This window comes from Delphinus delphis, chromosome 13 (assembly GCF_949987515.2).
Source record: "Delphinus delphis chromosome 13, mDelDel1.2, whole genome shotgun sequence".
Taxonomy (NCBI): Eukaryota; Metazoa; Chordata; class Mammalia; order Artiodactyla; family Delphinidae; genus Delphinus; species Delphinus delphis.
The window spans coordinates 70,001,199-70,015,143 of NC_082695.1; the positions used below are offsets into that span (position 1 = coordinate 70,001,199).

General features: G+C 39.3%; 1 protein-coding gene across 2 annotated transcripts in view; it reads left to right on the forward strand.

Moving 5' to 3' along the window:
- RAB27B (RAB27B, member RAS oncogene family) overlaps positions 1–10,724 on the forward strand; it is a 159,128-nt gene extending 148,404 nt beyond the window's left edge. For both annotated transcript variants that reach the window (XM_060029092.1, XM_060029093.1), the window contains 5 exons: positions 63–234; positions 2,045–2,130; positions 6,717–6,820; positions 9,311–9,434; positions 10,535–10,724. In XM_060029092.1, the coding sequence (XP_059885075.1) occupies positions 82–234; positions 2,045–2,130; positions 6,717–6,820; positions 9,311–9,434; positions 10,535–10,724 (657 nt within the window). In that variant the 5' untranslated portion in view covers positions 63–81. The remainder of the gene's footprint in view (positions 1–62; positions 235–2,044; positions 2,131–6,716; positions 6,821–9,310; positions 9,435–10,534) is intronic.
- The last annotated feature ends 3,221 nt before the right edge of the window (positions 10,725–13,945 follow it).

The following is a 13,945-nucleotide window of genomic DNA, read 5'->3' on the forward strand; positions in this document are numbered from 1 at the left end:
TTTGCAGGAAGGCAAAGGAAAACCAATTTTAATCATAAGTACTTATTTTTCCTCCTACACAGGCCCACCAAGACCATCACTATGACCGATGGGGACTATGATTATCTGATCAAACTCCTGGCCCTTGGAGATTCGGGAGTGGGGAAGACGACATTTCTTTATCGCTACACAGACAATAAATTCAATCCCAAGTTCATCACGACAGTAGGGATAGACTTTCGGGAAAAACGTGTGGTGAGTTTTTAACCATACTGTTAACTGGTTGCTGATCCTACTATATAAGATAAGGATTAAGGGCTTCCTTGGTGGCGCAGTGGTTGAGAGTCCGCCTGCCGATGCAGGGGACATGGGTTTGTGCCCCGGTCTGGGAGGATCCCACATGCCGCAGAGCGGCTGGGCCCATGAGCCATGGCCACTGAGCCTGCGCGTCCGGAGCCTGTGCTCCACAACGGGAGAGGCCACAACAGTGAGAGGCCCACGTACCACAAAAAAAAAAAAAAAAAAAAAAAAAAAAAAAGATAAGGATTAAGAAGCTATGTTTATTGCATTGCAAGGTGACCGTCTTTTATCACATGAAATTCATAACCTGTCACTTTAATCCAATTTAAATATTATTTTTTACTGTCTCAATTATAAATAACATGTTGCTTAGAAAAAATTGAGTGGCACTATCACTTGCCCCCAGAAGTACACAGGGCAACTAAAATCATTTATGGGTTTGCATAGTGTGTTTTCTATGAATTCTTAAGGAAACTTTCAAAACATGAATTAGTATCTAAAATCATTAACTCTTTATCTGAGTTCCTCAATAAAAACAAGTGTTCATTTCCCTATGCTTACAAAAAAAGTTAAAAGAATGATTGGCAAATAGCTGGAACGTGAGCTTTGTGAGTTCCTGCTGCATTTTTATTTATGTGTAGACTCAGCCATCAATCACTAGCTTCTTATGAACAGAATGTGAGACCAATCCTTGCTATTTTTCAAGATAAGGGATTTTAAGTGAGAATCACAACCACTTCCTTCTCCTATGCTAGACGCTAATGACAAGGATATTGTGACATGTGAGACGTGTAACATAGGCACAGAAGCTTAGCCAGATTTACTGCCACCCAAGGTATTCTTGATTGCCAAGATGGCGGTGGCTTCCAGTTGATATCACAAATCCAAAACAACAAACAAAGAAAATGATGTTGAGAAGTTAAATCATGGTTCCTTATAATGTCCTGTACCTTATCTGAAAGTCCAGTACTATAGTCTTAGCAAACTTGCTCCCAACCCTTCCAGGGTTTTTCTGTGCCTTCTCCCCTCCCAATTCCCCACCCCCAACCCCAATCTAGGTATAAATCTTTGCAAAGCTTATCTTTAAAACATCTTCACTAAGCCATAAGTAAAAGAACTGGATAAATATTAAAATTTCTATGCTTTGTTTAAATAAGAAGTCAAAATGCCATCATTTAAAAAATTTAAACTTTTCTAAAAAGAGCCCTTGAAGGAACGACTAGCAAGGAAAGACTTGAAATATCCTGTGTAAACTTATTGAGAAATTCCATGTGTTTTTCATTTTGAAAGTCCAGTTCACAGTAGAGGATATTCAGGTATTTGTAAAGCATTTTACTGTTTTAAAAATGCCTTCACATCTGCTATTTCATTCAAGTTAGCAGTATCTCTGTAAAGTAGGAGGAAATGATGGGTCTAAATTTGCTAAAGGAAAATAAGATTCTATGAAGTTAAATGAAGAGTCTATATTTGAATGTAGAAGTTGGGTCCTAAATCTAATGTTTGCTGCCTCCATGAGGAAATGACAGAAGGTGTCTAATTTAAGTTTGCAGGATGCCTAAATTGTTTTGAAAACCATACTTATACTTGACATTTAAAAGTGAGAGTATATGTGATACTTCTGGGGAAACAAAACAGAGCAAATATTTATTTTGCACTATGAACTTTGATTATAGTAATGAAGAAAAAATATGCTGAGTGAACCCAGAGAATTTGAATGCTGACATAATCCAAAGCAGTATCAACTGATGACATTTGTATTTTTCAGGTTTATAACACACAGGGACCAAATGGGTCAACAGGGAAAGCAGTTAAGGTACATCTTCAGCTTTGGGACACAGCAGGACAAGAGAGGTAACAGTGAATTACTTTGTTTCTAGCTACAAATATCTTAGGAAAACTTATTTTAATGTGAACGCTGTATGTGGTATGTGGACTTGTAAGGATATGCAACTCTCCTTCTGGTTTCAAAATAAACATTTGTATCAAAAAATAAAAATAAATTACTTGTAGTTCATCGACTATAACTAGCACTGTGTATTTGGTACAGATTTCAAAAATCAGATTTTCAGAAATCTCTGTGAAAATTCTTATGCATTGTCTTTGTACTTTGTAATAGGGGAAAAAAGAAAAAAACTTCTCCAGAATTTAATTAAATTGAGGTGGGAAATTGACATTGTTACAAGTACTACTTGAAGAGGGAGTTGAAGAAAAGGTGTTAATATCTTTCTCATCTCTTCCTGCCCTTACACACAGACTCTCATCCTGTGCCGTTTGACTGGCTTAACTCTCTGAGATTTTGGTCTCACCATCAGCCTCCAGCTGGAATGTTTTACTCCCTTTCCACCTTCCCTGAGCCTCTCCTTTCACCAGGCCTGGCTCACATTACACCTGCTTGTCGGGGCTCTTCTGAACACCCCAAGTGAAACAAACTCCCTCTTTCTTGAACTCCTACATCTATTCTTCCATCCCTTAAATTACTCAATTAATTATATACCACCTTGCAGTAAGGTGAATCTTTTATTTTTATCTGTAACTGCTGGTCTCTGATTCACTTGTGACCTTCTCACCCCAACACAATTGTGAGCTTTATAAGGGCAGAGGCCATACTTGGTTTTTCAGCCTCGTCTCTGGTACAGCGTCCAAGTCAAGAGACACTCAGTAGACAGTAGTGTGGCTTGTTGAGAGCTGGAGGTGCTATGCCATTATTTGATGAAAATATATTTCTTTGAGATTCAAACTTCCGGAGTGCAAAAGACCCCAAGCTAGTGAAGCTTTTCAATATTAGATTAAACAGAAATTGGCAATAGATTGTCAGAGAAGACATTTAGAAGGCACATACCTCCCAATTCTACATCACATGTCTTACAATGTTTATGCTGGTAAACACTTCAGTCTTTGAAATGAATCCAAAACATTCTCGCTTTCAGTGAGTGTAAACGCCAGGAGAGGGGCTGGGCCCTCTCTGTGAGCTTTTTTGACTGTGAATTCCATTTACACACATCCTTCAACACGGCTGGTTCTTCTGAAGTCATTCCTTACAAGAATCTCTGTTCATATGTCAGTTTTGTTGTCACAAAGATGTATGTTTTATAGACCGATTTAATTCATTTTTGAAGAAGGAATATGAGAAAATGTGGTTCCCATATGTCTTCGCACACGATATGTCAGCCTAGCGTGATGGCAGGCTTCTCTCATCTGTCCCCTTAAGACAGCTGCTCCAGGAGTGAAATAGGAAATACTAAGGACAGTCTTAGTACATCAAGGTTATTCATTCCTTGAGAATTTTGCATTCTGTATACAAAAGGTGCAGCTAAGCAGCAGGATGAACAATGCCTCACACCTCAACCCTGTGCCTGAGGACGGCTGGCAGTATAAGCCATGTAAGATAATGATTATTGATAAAAGGCACATTATGGGAAGGAGGACAGAAATCATACCCCTATGTAAACCTAAAGGATGTAGGGCACAGACTTAGTTCTCAGTGAGGGAGAAGGAGCTATAATGCGCCCTAGGATCTGTTTTCTGATGGGGTCCTAGCTTTCTCCACCCTGGGGCCACAATGAGGTTGGTGAGTGAAGCTAGAAATCAATAAGCTTTCCCCTGGAGTAAACCCTGGAAAGTAAGGGGGTTAACAAGGGTACTGGGCTGAGTGGTCCAGGGTATGAAGCTGGTCCAGAGCAAGAGTATTTTACCCATGTTGCTGTGGATGCAGAAGTGTTTGCTCCAATGAGATCTTATCGAGCAAGTGTGTTTTAAAGAAACTGTCATGTGCTGTGGGCAATGAGAGGGGGATAAGGCACAGTCTTATCCTCAAATCAGACACACGCACACACACACTCTTAAGGAGAGGACAGAGAGGAGACTATTGTGGCTGAGTTAGCCACACTCTTGTGGTTGGAGCAGGAGACAGTTTTGGGAGTACAGCTAGTTCCCAAAGACAGAGAAAGAACCCTTCAATAAAAGCCCTGTAATCTCCGAGCTTCTAGTGACTGGTAGGAACAAATCCACAGGAAGAAAACTGAGTAAAACTTTTGGTATTTCATAATCATCATGAGTATGTCCTACCAAAGGAATCTTATTTTGGAAATAAAAAGTCATTAAAATATCTCTTCTGGGCTTCCCTGGTGGCGCAGTGGTTGAGAGTCCGCCTGCCGATGCAGGGGACACGGGTTCGTGCCCCGGTCCGGGAAGATCCCACATGCCGCGGAGCGGCTGGGCCCGTGAGCCATGGCCGCTGAGCCTGCGCGCCCGGAGCCTGTGCTCCGCAATGGGAGAGGCCACAACAGTGAGAGGCCCCCGTACCGCAAAAAAAAAAAAAAAAAAAAAAAAAACTCTTCTCCCTGCTTTGGTATTGAAAGTATTGTTCTCTATTGAAGTCATTTAACACTTTAATAATTTATATCCTTTGCTATTTTCTTTCTTTATTTCTTTATCTATATTTGACAGGCATTTAGCGAGCCAAAAATGTGCTCAGGGCCATAGAAACGCAATGGATAGCAAGTTAGAGACACAGCTCCTTTTTTCTTGGAGCTACCGGGGTAGAATTTGGACAAATAAACAATTGCAATAATAGCTTTAGGGCACTAACAGGAAAACAAAGAGTGGTTGTCAGGTGCACCAAGAGGAGCCCATAAGCTACATGAGGGTGTTGGGAAGTCAGCGTGGGGAGGTGATACTGTTATATGTAAATATACATACTCATACACAATGTATGAGTGAATCTTATCCAGGCTAAAAGGATAGAAGGTAAAGGAAGCATGAAGGTGAGGCTTCCCACAGGAATAACAGTGTGTGTGAAAGCCCAGGGGAGAGTGTGAACTTTCTAAGAACCAAAAGAAGATCAGCTTGCCTGTGGGTAGTCAACAGATGAAGCTGGATAGATGAGCAAGGGTTAGTTCATGCAGAGCCTTGACGGATTGTTGAAAAGTTCAGTCATTATCTTAAGCAAAGTACCATCATTTAAATGTTTTTAGCAGAGGATTTATATAATCAGTGGGAAGAAATCAGGGAAGGGGAGGATCCCATACGACACTGGAGACAGGAAGACTGTTGAGAAGGCTGTTGAAATTATCCAGGTGGAAGATAATGGGTCCAAAACTAGAATAGTGGCAGGGTACGTGGACAGAAATGAGAAAGTCAGGAGATATTTGTTGATTGCTTGTATATAGCAGGTGAGGTAGAAAGGCTGTGGTGACCAAGGAGGATGGTGATGTCATTGACAGAAAATCAGGAGGAGGGGCCAGTTTGGTTTTAAACACATGAAGTTGAGGGTACCTTAGTTTCCTCCAAGTGGAAATATCAAACAAGTAATTGGGCATATGGTGCGGAGGGCAGGAAAAATCTAGACCTATAAATTTGGGGTTCAACATATAGGGGATAATAGAGCCAGGGAAGTGAATGAGATTAACCAGTGAATATATGTAGAGGAAGAAGGGGTCAAGAATAGAACCCAGAGGAAACCCAAGAATCTACAAATAGGCCAAAATAGGAGATCCAAAATTAGGAGGACATTTAGGATAGGAAGTGATACGCTTCTCTGTTTCAAAGTCATGTGCCTTTCTAAAAGTCAATTGCCAAATTCACTTCTTTATCAGTATAACCCAAACCTTCTCTGGACCTTACGTGTGATCTCTTGTTTCGCCCATTGCTGACATTGAAGTGGATCTCAAAGCATCTTCAACTTCCCTGAGGATGTTGGGGTCGAAGGGGTTGGAACAAGGGAAAGTCATCGCACATGAAGGAGTGCATTCTTCAGAATCCTCCATTAGAGATGAGACTTCTTGCTTTCTCTCCTCAACTACCAAGTCTCTCTGCCCTTCCCTCATTCCCCTAATCAACATCCTCTTTTTCCTTTCTTCACTGTCGTCCTTCTCCTTAAGAGACATGCATGCCAGCCTAAAGCTCAGTTTTATCCCTAAGGAGTGCTTATAAAAGAGTTTTCTCACCTATGTTCTTCCTTACAAAAGAACCCTAGTTCCAGCTGCTAACAAGTTGTGATTTTCTGCATGTAATCACAGGCATTCATCTTCAGGCTACCATGTGCCAAGCTTCCTTCTGGGCACAGACAAGAAATTTGAAAAGTATAAGTTAAAGTCCCAACTCTAAAGTGGCTTCTATTTTAATTGTGGGCCACAAGATGCCCGTGAGCCAATGAGAGAAAGATTCCAAGGGGCTGTGTAAGCGAGCGTGTGGTTGAAGTTTACAAACTCTTGCACGCCTACCTGCTCTGGAACATAAAGCCGGGACGCGATCTTAAACAAATCCACAACGAGGTGTTCTCCCCGACCCTTCAGCAGTCTTTCTGCCCATTCGGCAGAATAATCCCGAGGGATGCCATGGGGAGTTCATATCTGAAAGGGAAATAGTGTTGTTTGTATTGTCATCAGAATTTGCATGTGGACTGACTTCCAGAACTATCCACTGTGCTTTTTTGGCAGATTCCGGAGCCTCACCACTGCGTTTTTCAGAGACGCCATGGGTTTCTTATTAATGTTTGACCTCACCAGTCAACAGAGCTTCTTAAATGTCAGAAACTGGATGAGTAAGTGGGACTGAGTAACTTCCGTTGGCCACGTTGCTTCTCTGCCTCACAAGATGAAACCAGATTGGGGACCACAGATTAACTCTAAAAAGTCACAGGTTTAGTGTTTCCTGTGTCACCTTCAAAGCGGTGGCTTTTACGTGGCTCATCCAAAGTGGCTTAAAATTGTGTTTTCCTTTGACGCCTTAGAAGAATCACCACCTATACGTAAGGACTTTATTGTTGCAATTGACAGGCCATTAATTCCACGTATCCAGTAAGTCTTGAAGGACTTCTTAAAACTAAATGAGTGGTCACATCTACTCCATCTAGCCTGGTGGGGACACAGAAAAACAGCAGCGTTTTCTGAGGGGGCATCTGGTACCTACAGTGTGTGCCCTTGCACGTGGGTTAACTAAAGTGTTAATGAACTAATGGGTTAATTAGGTGAGAAATTGTTTCAGAGCAGAGCAGCCACGTGAAAATACGGTAGCGTGTCAGTCAGCAAGCTGACGTTGAAATTTTACTTCTTTTTAGAAAAGTGTTCAAATGTGAGGAAGACTGGTACAGAAAAATCTCCAGCCTTCATGGCAATTTAAACATAATATAAAGTTTCAAAGTAGCCTAATCAGTTATTAAAGCCAGATTGATATGTCAGCACAGAAGCGTGGTATTTGATTTTTCCTTTATTTTTTTAACTGATGTAGCACTAAAGACAATATTTCATTTGCATGTTTTAAATTACAAATACCAGTTTTGATCCTAGTGGGACGTACCAGCAGTCGCATGGGGCTGGTGCTACTTGTCATTTCTAGATTTGTCAGGGCTGTCTGTGGCCAGAGTGATATTTTTTAAAAGACTAGATCATATTATTCCTCTGCTCGAAGTCCTTTGGGGATCTCCCATCTCACTTGGAATGCCTCTTTAATTCACTTTTACTCTGCCCCAGCTCACTGGCCTCCAGCTAAAGGTCTCTCCCCTGAGAAGCACAGTCCTGCCTTGGGGACTTTGATTTCTGTTCGCCTCTGCATTGATTTCTCTTTTCCGATTTATAGCGTGTGTTAGTTCTTTCATCTCCTTCAGGTTCTCGTTCAAACCTTATTTATCTCTTGGGAGAGGCTTTCCCTGACAGCCCCATCTAAAACAGTGCTCTTCACCACTCTGTATGCCCTCAATACACTTTCTATTTCATTTGGTCACTGCCACCACCTGACACATATTATATTTATTATATTATATTATATTTATTATATTATTTCTTTGTTTACTTGTGGTTTGGGTTCTTTCTACCACTAGAATGTAAGCTCTATAAAGGTGCGGACTTGGTCCTCTTTGTTCCATTGCGATACCCCAGATCACCTGGCTGAGTGTCTGGCTGTGTAGATTCTCAAATATATACATATCTTATTATTACATATTATATATAATTATTAATATATATAAATGCTTTAAATGTAAGTTCACTAACAGTGGGGAAAAATACCAACAAATTCTGACTTAATTCCTTCTCCAAATGAGTGTTTATCCTAGGATCTGTCTCCATTTTCTTTTGCTATTACATTTCTTTATCCAAATTTTGGTGTTATTATTAGATTCTGGGGAGATAAGGAGATAATAAGATTATTCAGTTCTTTCAGAGACTGATTCGTTCATCATTTTTCAAGGTAGATGAGATGCTCCCTTATTACTGAAATTTCCAGAAAGATACAGTTGGGATTTAAGATAATTAATTGCCGTATCTAATAAGGCTTTAATTTCTAACATCCAAATAATTGGTGTTATAGAGTAAGCATTTGTCTTCTTTCTCTGACCTCAGCAAGGTTGCAAATAGCTTGCCTTGAGGTAGACCGTAAAATAGTCCCGTAACCTTGAAAACATAGATTGACAAGTGTTTTTTATCGTTTCCTTCCTTCCTCCCTCCCTCCCTTCCTTCTTCTTCTCCTCCTTCTTCTTCTCTCCTCCTCCTCCCCCCACCCCCCTTCTCTTTTAAACAGTGTCTCCTGGAGAAAAGAGAAAAACAAGTGACCTGTCTTAATATTGTTTCTACATGAATTTGTGGTGGTTCAAAAAGGTTCTGCTCTTATGGATCATCACCTTGAACTTCAGGAAAGGGAAATGTAGCAGCCTCCTAAAGGAAAGAGCAAACTTATGTACTTTAAGATCACGTTCCATTATCTCCACTTATATTTGAAGAATAAATGGAATGAAAAACAGTATGTTCATCTCAAAGGGCATTTCCCCAGATAGAGAGGAGCACTGATAGGTATTCATACAAGCGCTTCATATACACTCTTATTAATCTTCACAACCTGCAACCTGTGAGGAATTAGCTCCATTTTCTAGATGAGGAAACTGTGGCTGGGAAGAGTTAAGCAACTTGGCTAATATAATGTAACGCGTAAGCAGCCAAGCTGCAGATGAACAATTAGATTAGGACTCTGAAGTATGAGCAGTCATTTGACATCTCTTGTTTATAACTAACTTGCTGGTTCCATCTGTTTTCTTTCCAAGGCCAACTGCAAGCAAATGCTTATTGTGAAAATCCAGATATAGTATTAATTGGCAACAAGGCGGACCTGTCAGACCAGAGAGAAGTCAACGAACGGCAAGCCCGGGACCTGGCTGACAAATACAGGTAAGTCAGTCATGTGGAGATGTCCTCTAAACTCGCACACTGCTGCTTATAATGGGGTAGGCTCACAAGATTGATATTAGAAGGGATACCTTTGATTCAGGAATGTCGCATGAATGAAAAAGATCTTCCAGAGGAATATATGTGATGTTTTTAATGAACTATTTCATAATACTAGCAGCTAACATTTACTGAATGCTTATTATGTGCTAGCAACTGTTCCTAGGCTTTAACTCATCTAACCCCTCATAATCATATGTAGGAAATCTAGAGTTATCCCACTTTATATATGAGTAATTGAGACACAGAGGGATTGAGTAACTGATGGAAGGCCACATAGATAGTAAGTAGTAGAGCTAGAATTCAACCCAGGCAGACTGAAATCAGAGTCCATGCTTTTCAACACTGTACTCTACTGCCTCTCAGTCAATAACTACAAAACTCTAAGGAGTGATACCTGACCTGGAAATAATATTGCAATCACTATCCTAGCTGAGCTTAAATGGCAGCTTTTAAAATTTTTTAAATATTCCATGTAATTGTAAATTGACTCCCAAGGCAGAAATTGTCATTCTTTTCCAAATGTAAGCATCTTTGCCAAATCTGTCCATTTTTTGCTGAAGGATTCTCCTTGAGAGCTTTATAAATGTACATGTCTTTCTGGAACTTTGGATTCCAACTAAATATAGACTGTGTTCACATAAATACCCTATACAGTGCCCGCTTGAAGTCTAAATCAGACCCCTAGATAATTGATTGGAGGGAAGTAATAGTTCTGATGGTAATATTGTTCACTAGTTTAGGCATTTTTACCCTCTTAATTTTTAAGAATCAGGGATGATGCTTTGGCTTCAAGTCCCTGATTACCTCCTGTATCAGTTTCCTTGCCCATAAAACTTGTTACACCCATACTAAAAAGAAACCCACCAGCTTTCACTCACTGAGGAAAAACAAGGATGTTTTCCAACTCAGCCAGCAAGATCGTGATTATTTCACAATCTCTCAGCCAGCCATGTTGTTGCATGTGTGACTCATTGGCGCATCTTGTTGTATCTTTTCTGGTTCCTTCCTCTCAAAAATATTTGTCATCTCTTCCATGCTAGCATACCATATTTTGAAACAAGTGCAGCGACTGGCCAGAACGTGGAAAAGGCTGTGGAAACCCTTCTGGACTTAATAATGAAACGAATGGAACAGTGTGTAGAGAAGACGCAAGTCCCCGACACTGTCAATGGTGGTAGTTCTGGGAAGCTGGATGGGGACAAACCAGCAGAGAAGAAGTGTGCCTGCTAAAAAAAAAAAAAAAAAAAAGAAGTGTGCCTGCTAAACTTTACCATGTGAACTGATCATCCAGAACCCCACACAAGCATCACTTCCAAAAAGAGTGACAAACCACACGATTGTTGTTGAGTAGACCATGCATAATGGCATGTCTTTCTTTTTCTGCCAGAAAATCTATTTTAAGAAGTCACAGTAGTCAACAGTGTTCAAAAGAGTTGACCAGTAGTCCCTGAGGCCCATCCAAACAAGATCAAAGATTTTCCATTGTCATCATACCATCGTGGATGCTCCATTTGTTTTCCTTATAAAGAAGATGAGTGTATAAGAGAAGTACACAAGAAGAAGTATCAGGGAGTTTTCAGACCAAAAGAACCAAAGGTACCTTGTCACATGGGGGACAAGAATAAGCTTCTAAAGGGATAACGTAGAAAGATGACTTTTTTAAATAGTTGGATTTACGTCTTATATAGAATCTGACTTGTACTTTTATAGGTTTGCATTGGGAGAAACATTAGCTAAAAATGCGTATACACAAAAAAGAATTCTAAGTGGTTCATTAAGAGTGACATTACCATGTGCATCCTATAAGCTGTGCTAGAATGACTACCTTACGAGAGGATGAATGTCAGACTTCTGAGAAAATGTAGGAGACTGTGTGATAATGTCATTTGTATATTCTTAATAAACGGCAGATAGACAAGAATAGGACTGTGAAGGACAGAGGACAAGAGAAATGCCCAGGGAGAAAAATGAAGGTATGGGAACGTGGCATTTGGGCAACTGAAATTAAATGTATCTGTTACAGATGTCTGGGAGAGGTACTTAGCCAAATTTCACTCAAGCCAATTAGAAGCTGACATTATCAATTGGGATTAAGAGAGTCTCCAGAGGTTTGCATTTCCAACAAAATTTTAGAAATTGGTGTAGTGTTCAGCTTCACATTTCATATTTCTTAGCAATCATGATGAAAAGTCACAAAGAGAAATTAAAGATTGCTCTTTATTAACTATCTCTTTATGCACTCAAGAAAAACGATTTAGCCTTAATTTTTTTAGATAAAATATGTCGGTGATATGAAATAAAAAGTGACTATTAATTCTAGGTTTCTTTCTGATTTACAAAGTACTGGAAACTCTAAATCACATTACTCTCCTCCAACCCACACCCACCCCTGGCTTTGAATCGATTGTAAAAATAGAGGGATGTCACTTTGTAGATCAACAACTTAGAATAATGATGGATCGATTTTATGGTCACTCTGAATTTTCATGTCATTTATCACATAAAAATGGATGATACATCATGCCACATTACAGTGTGTTTAGCATCTGTTTTTATTTTGCCTAAGGCAAAACACCTCTGCTTGAACTATATTGGGGGGCTGGCAGAGATGGAGCTGTATCTGATCTAAGCAAAACTTTTGTTAATGGCTTTATTTTTCACATAATGCTGTCTTTTCTTTCTAAAAATGATCACAAAGGTATTTTCCATTGGCCTATTATTATTGCATCTAAACATTGGCTTTTGATTTAGTTTCTGGTAAACGTAAACCACTCCTATTACTATTATTTATGTATTTCAGTCAATTTTGTCAATAACAAAGTCATCATACTTTAGGTTTTCTCTTTTTATTGTGAATATATGATTTTTCTACAGGATAGTTCCTCTTTGTAGAAAAATTTTCCAATTAAACTTCACTTTTCTAGACTCTCTGTATATTTTTTGTTAAGTTACAAACATAGGAAACTCTAAATCCCAGTCCCCCACCTTTAACCTCCGTCTGCCAACCTCCACTGGGTGTCAATCAGTTTTAGGAACACAGACCCAAGGGACTGTCTAGTTACAAGACCCAGAAATGTGCCATGAATCCAGGTAATTTGGAAGCTTTAATGGAGTTAGTCCTTAACAGATTAACAAGTTCTCACTGTCAGCTGCCCAGGTCCTCTGATTTCTGCAGCACGATGCCAACTTCTAAGGTTGGTCATGAGTGGGTATTCGCTCCCAGGATGCTTTTCTCTGTGATGCTATTCATGACCTCAGTGCCTGTGCCAGGAGGATAGAAAGCTATTAGCTATCGTCAAAGATGTTTCTTCTGAAACGAATATGAGCAAAAACAATGTAACCATTGGTGTGGCAAAATTTGGTGAACTTTTCGGTCATTAGGTCGATTTCTCCTTCGGATTCAAATTATGATGCCCCCTGTATTTCCACAACAGGAAACACTTAGCCTTTCTAAAATCCAAAAAGCATTTTATTTTTGATATGCCTTTTTGTTTCTATTTATTTTCCAGTTACATGATTGATTTACTTATCCAAGATTCTGTCACTGTCAGTTATTTAACAAGCCTTTATTCAGGGTCTATTTTAGGATCATTATTTGATAGCCATAGCGTGAAGCAGAGGGTGATGATGCTTATAATTGAAGAACTATTCCTATAAAAATAACAATTATTGGGTAATCTCAAGAGGAATGAAATTTAAAACAGACAAGAAAATTAATTTAAAATAGTATTCTACTTATAAATAAACACTTAATCTAAAAAAAATGTTTTCTCTGTCAAGTTTGATGTAAGACCCTGAAGTCTATGTAACCATTACTAGTAACCATTACTCTTTCATTATTTCAGAATTAATTATTCTGTATAATTCATTTTACAATTTCAAATTGACTTGGGGGTCACGAAGTATACAGACTGCTTTTAAACAATTGCATACACCCTTTAATACACAGCAATATGTATTACTTATTTTGTCCCAAATGCTTTAGTTAACCATATCATATTTTGGAGAATTATTTAAAATGTACATGAAGTTCCTTTCTGATATAGAAACCATTTTGGAAGTGTTTACACTGGTTTAATGTTTACATTGCTCTAACACAGTGCCTCGGAGACCTCCTTGACCAGAGTTGTCTCCAGCCCCATAGCTTATTTCCTATAATACCATGTTGTAGGAAGGCCTCACAGAGACTCTAGTGCAGCTAAAGGTATTCTGAGGTTTTCGGCAAAGGGTATAAGAATCTTATTCAAATCTGGAGATTATTACCACCGTCTCCTGGTCACTTTTTGGGGAGTGGGCATTATTTGAGACTCTGTGATTAGGTACAAGGTTACCTTTTAATGTAAAAAAAAAAAAAAAAGTCCTTCGAAAAATGTATCAAATATAGTTGAGAGAACATGTTTGTCTTGGTGTGATGAGGGTAACAAGTCACAAATTGGCAGGAAAAAAAATGC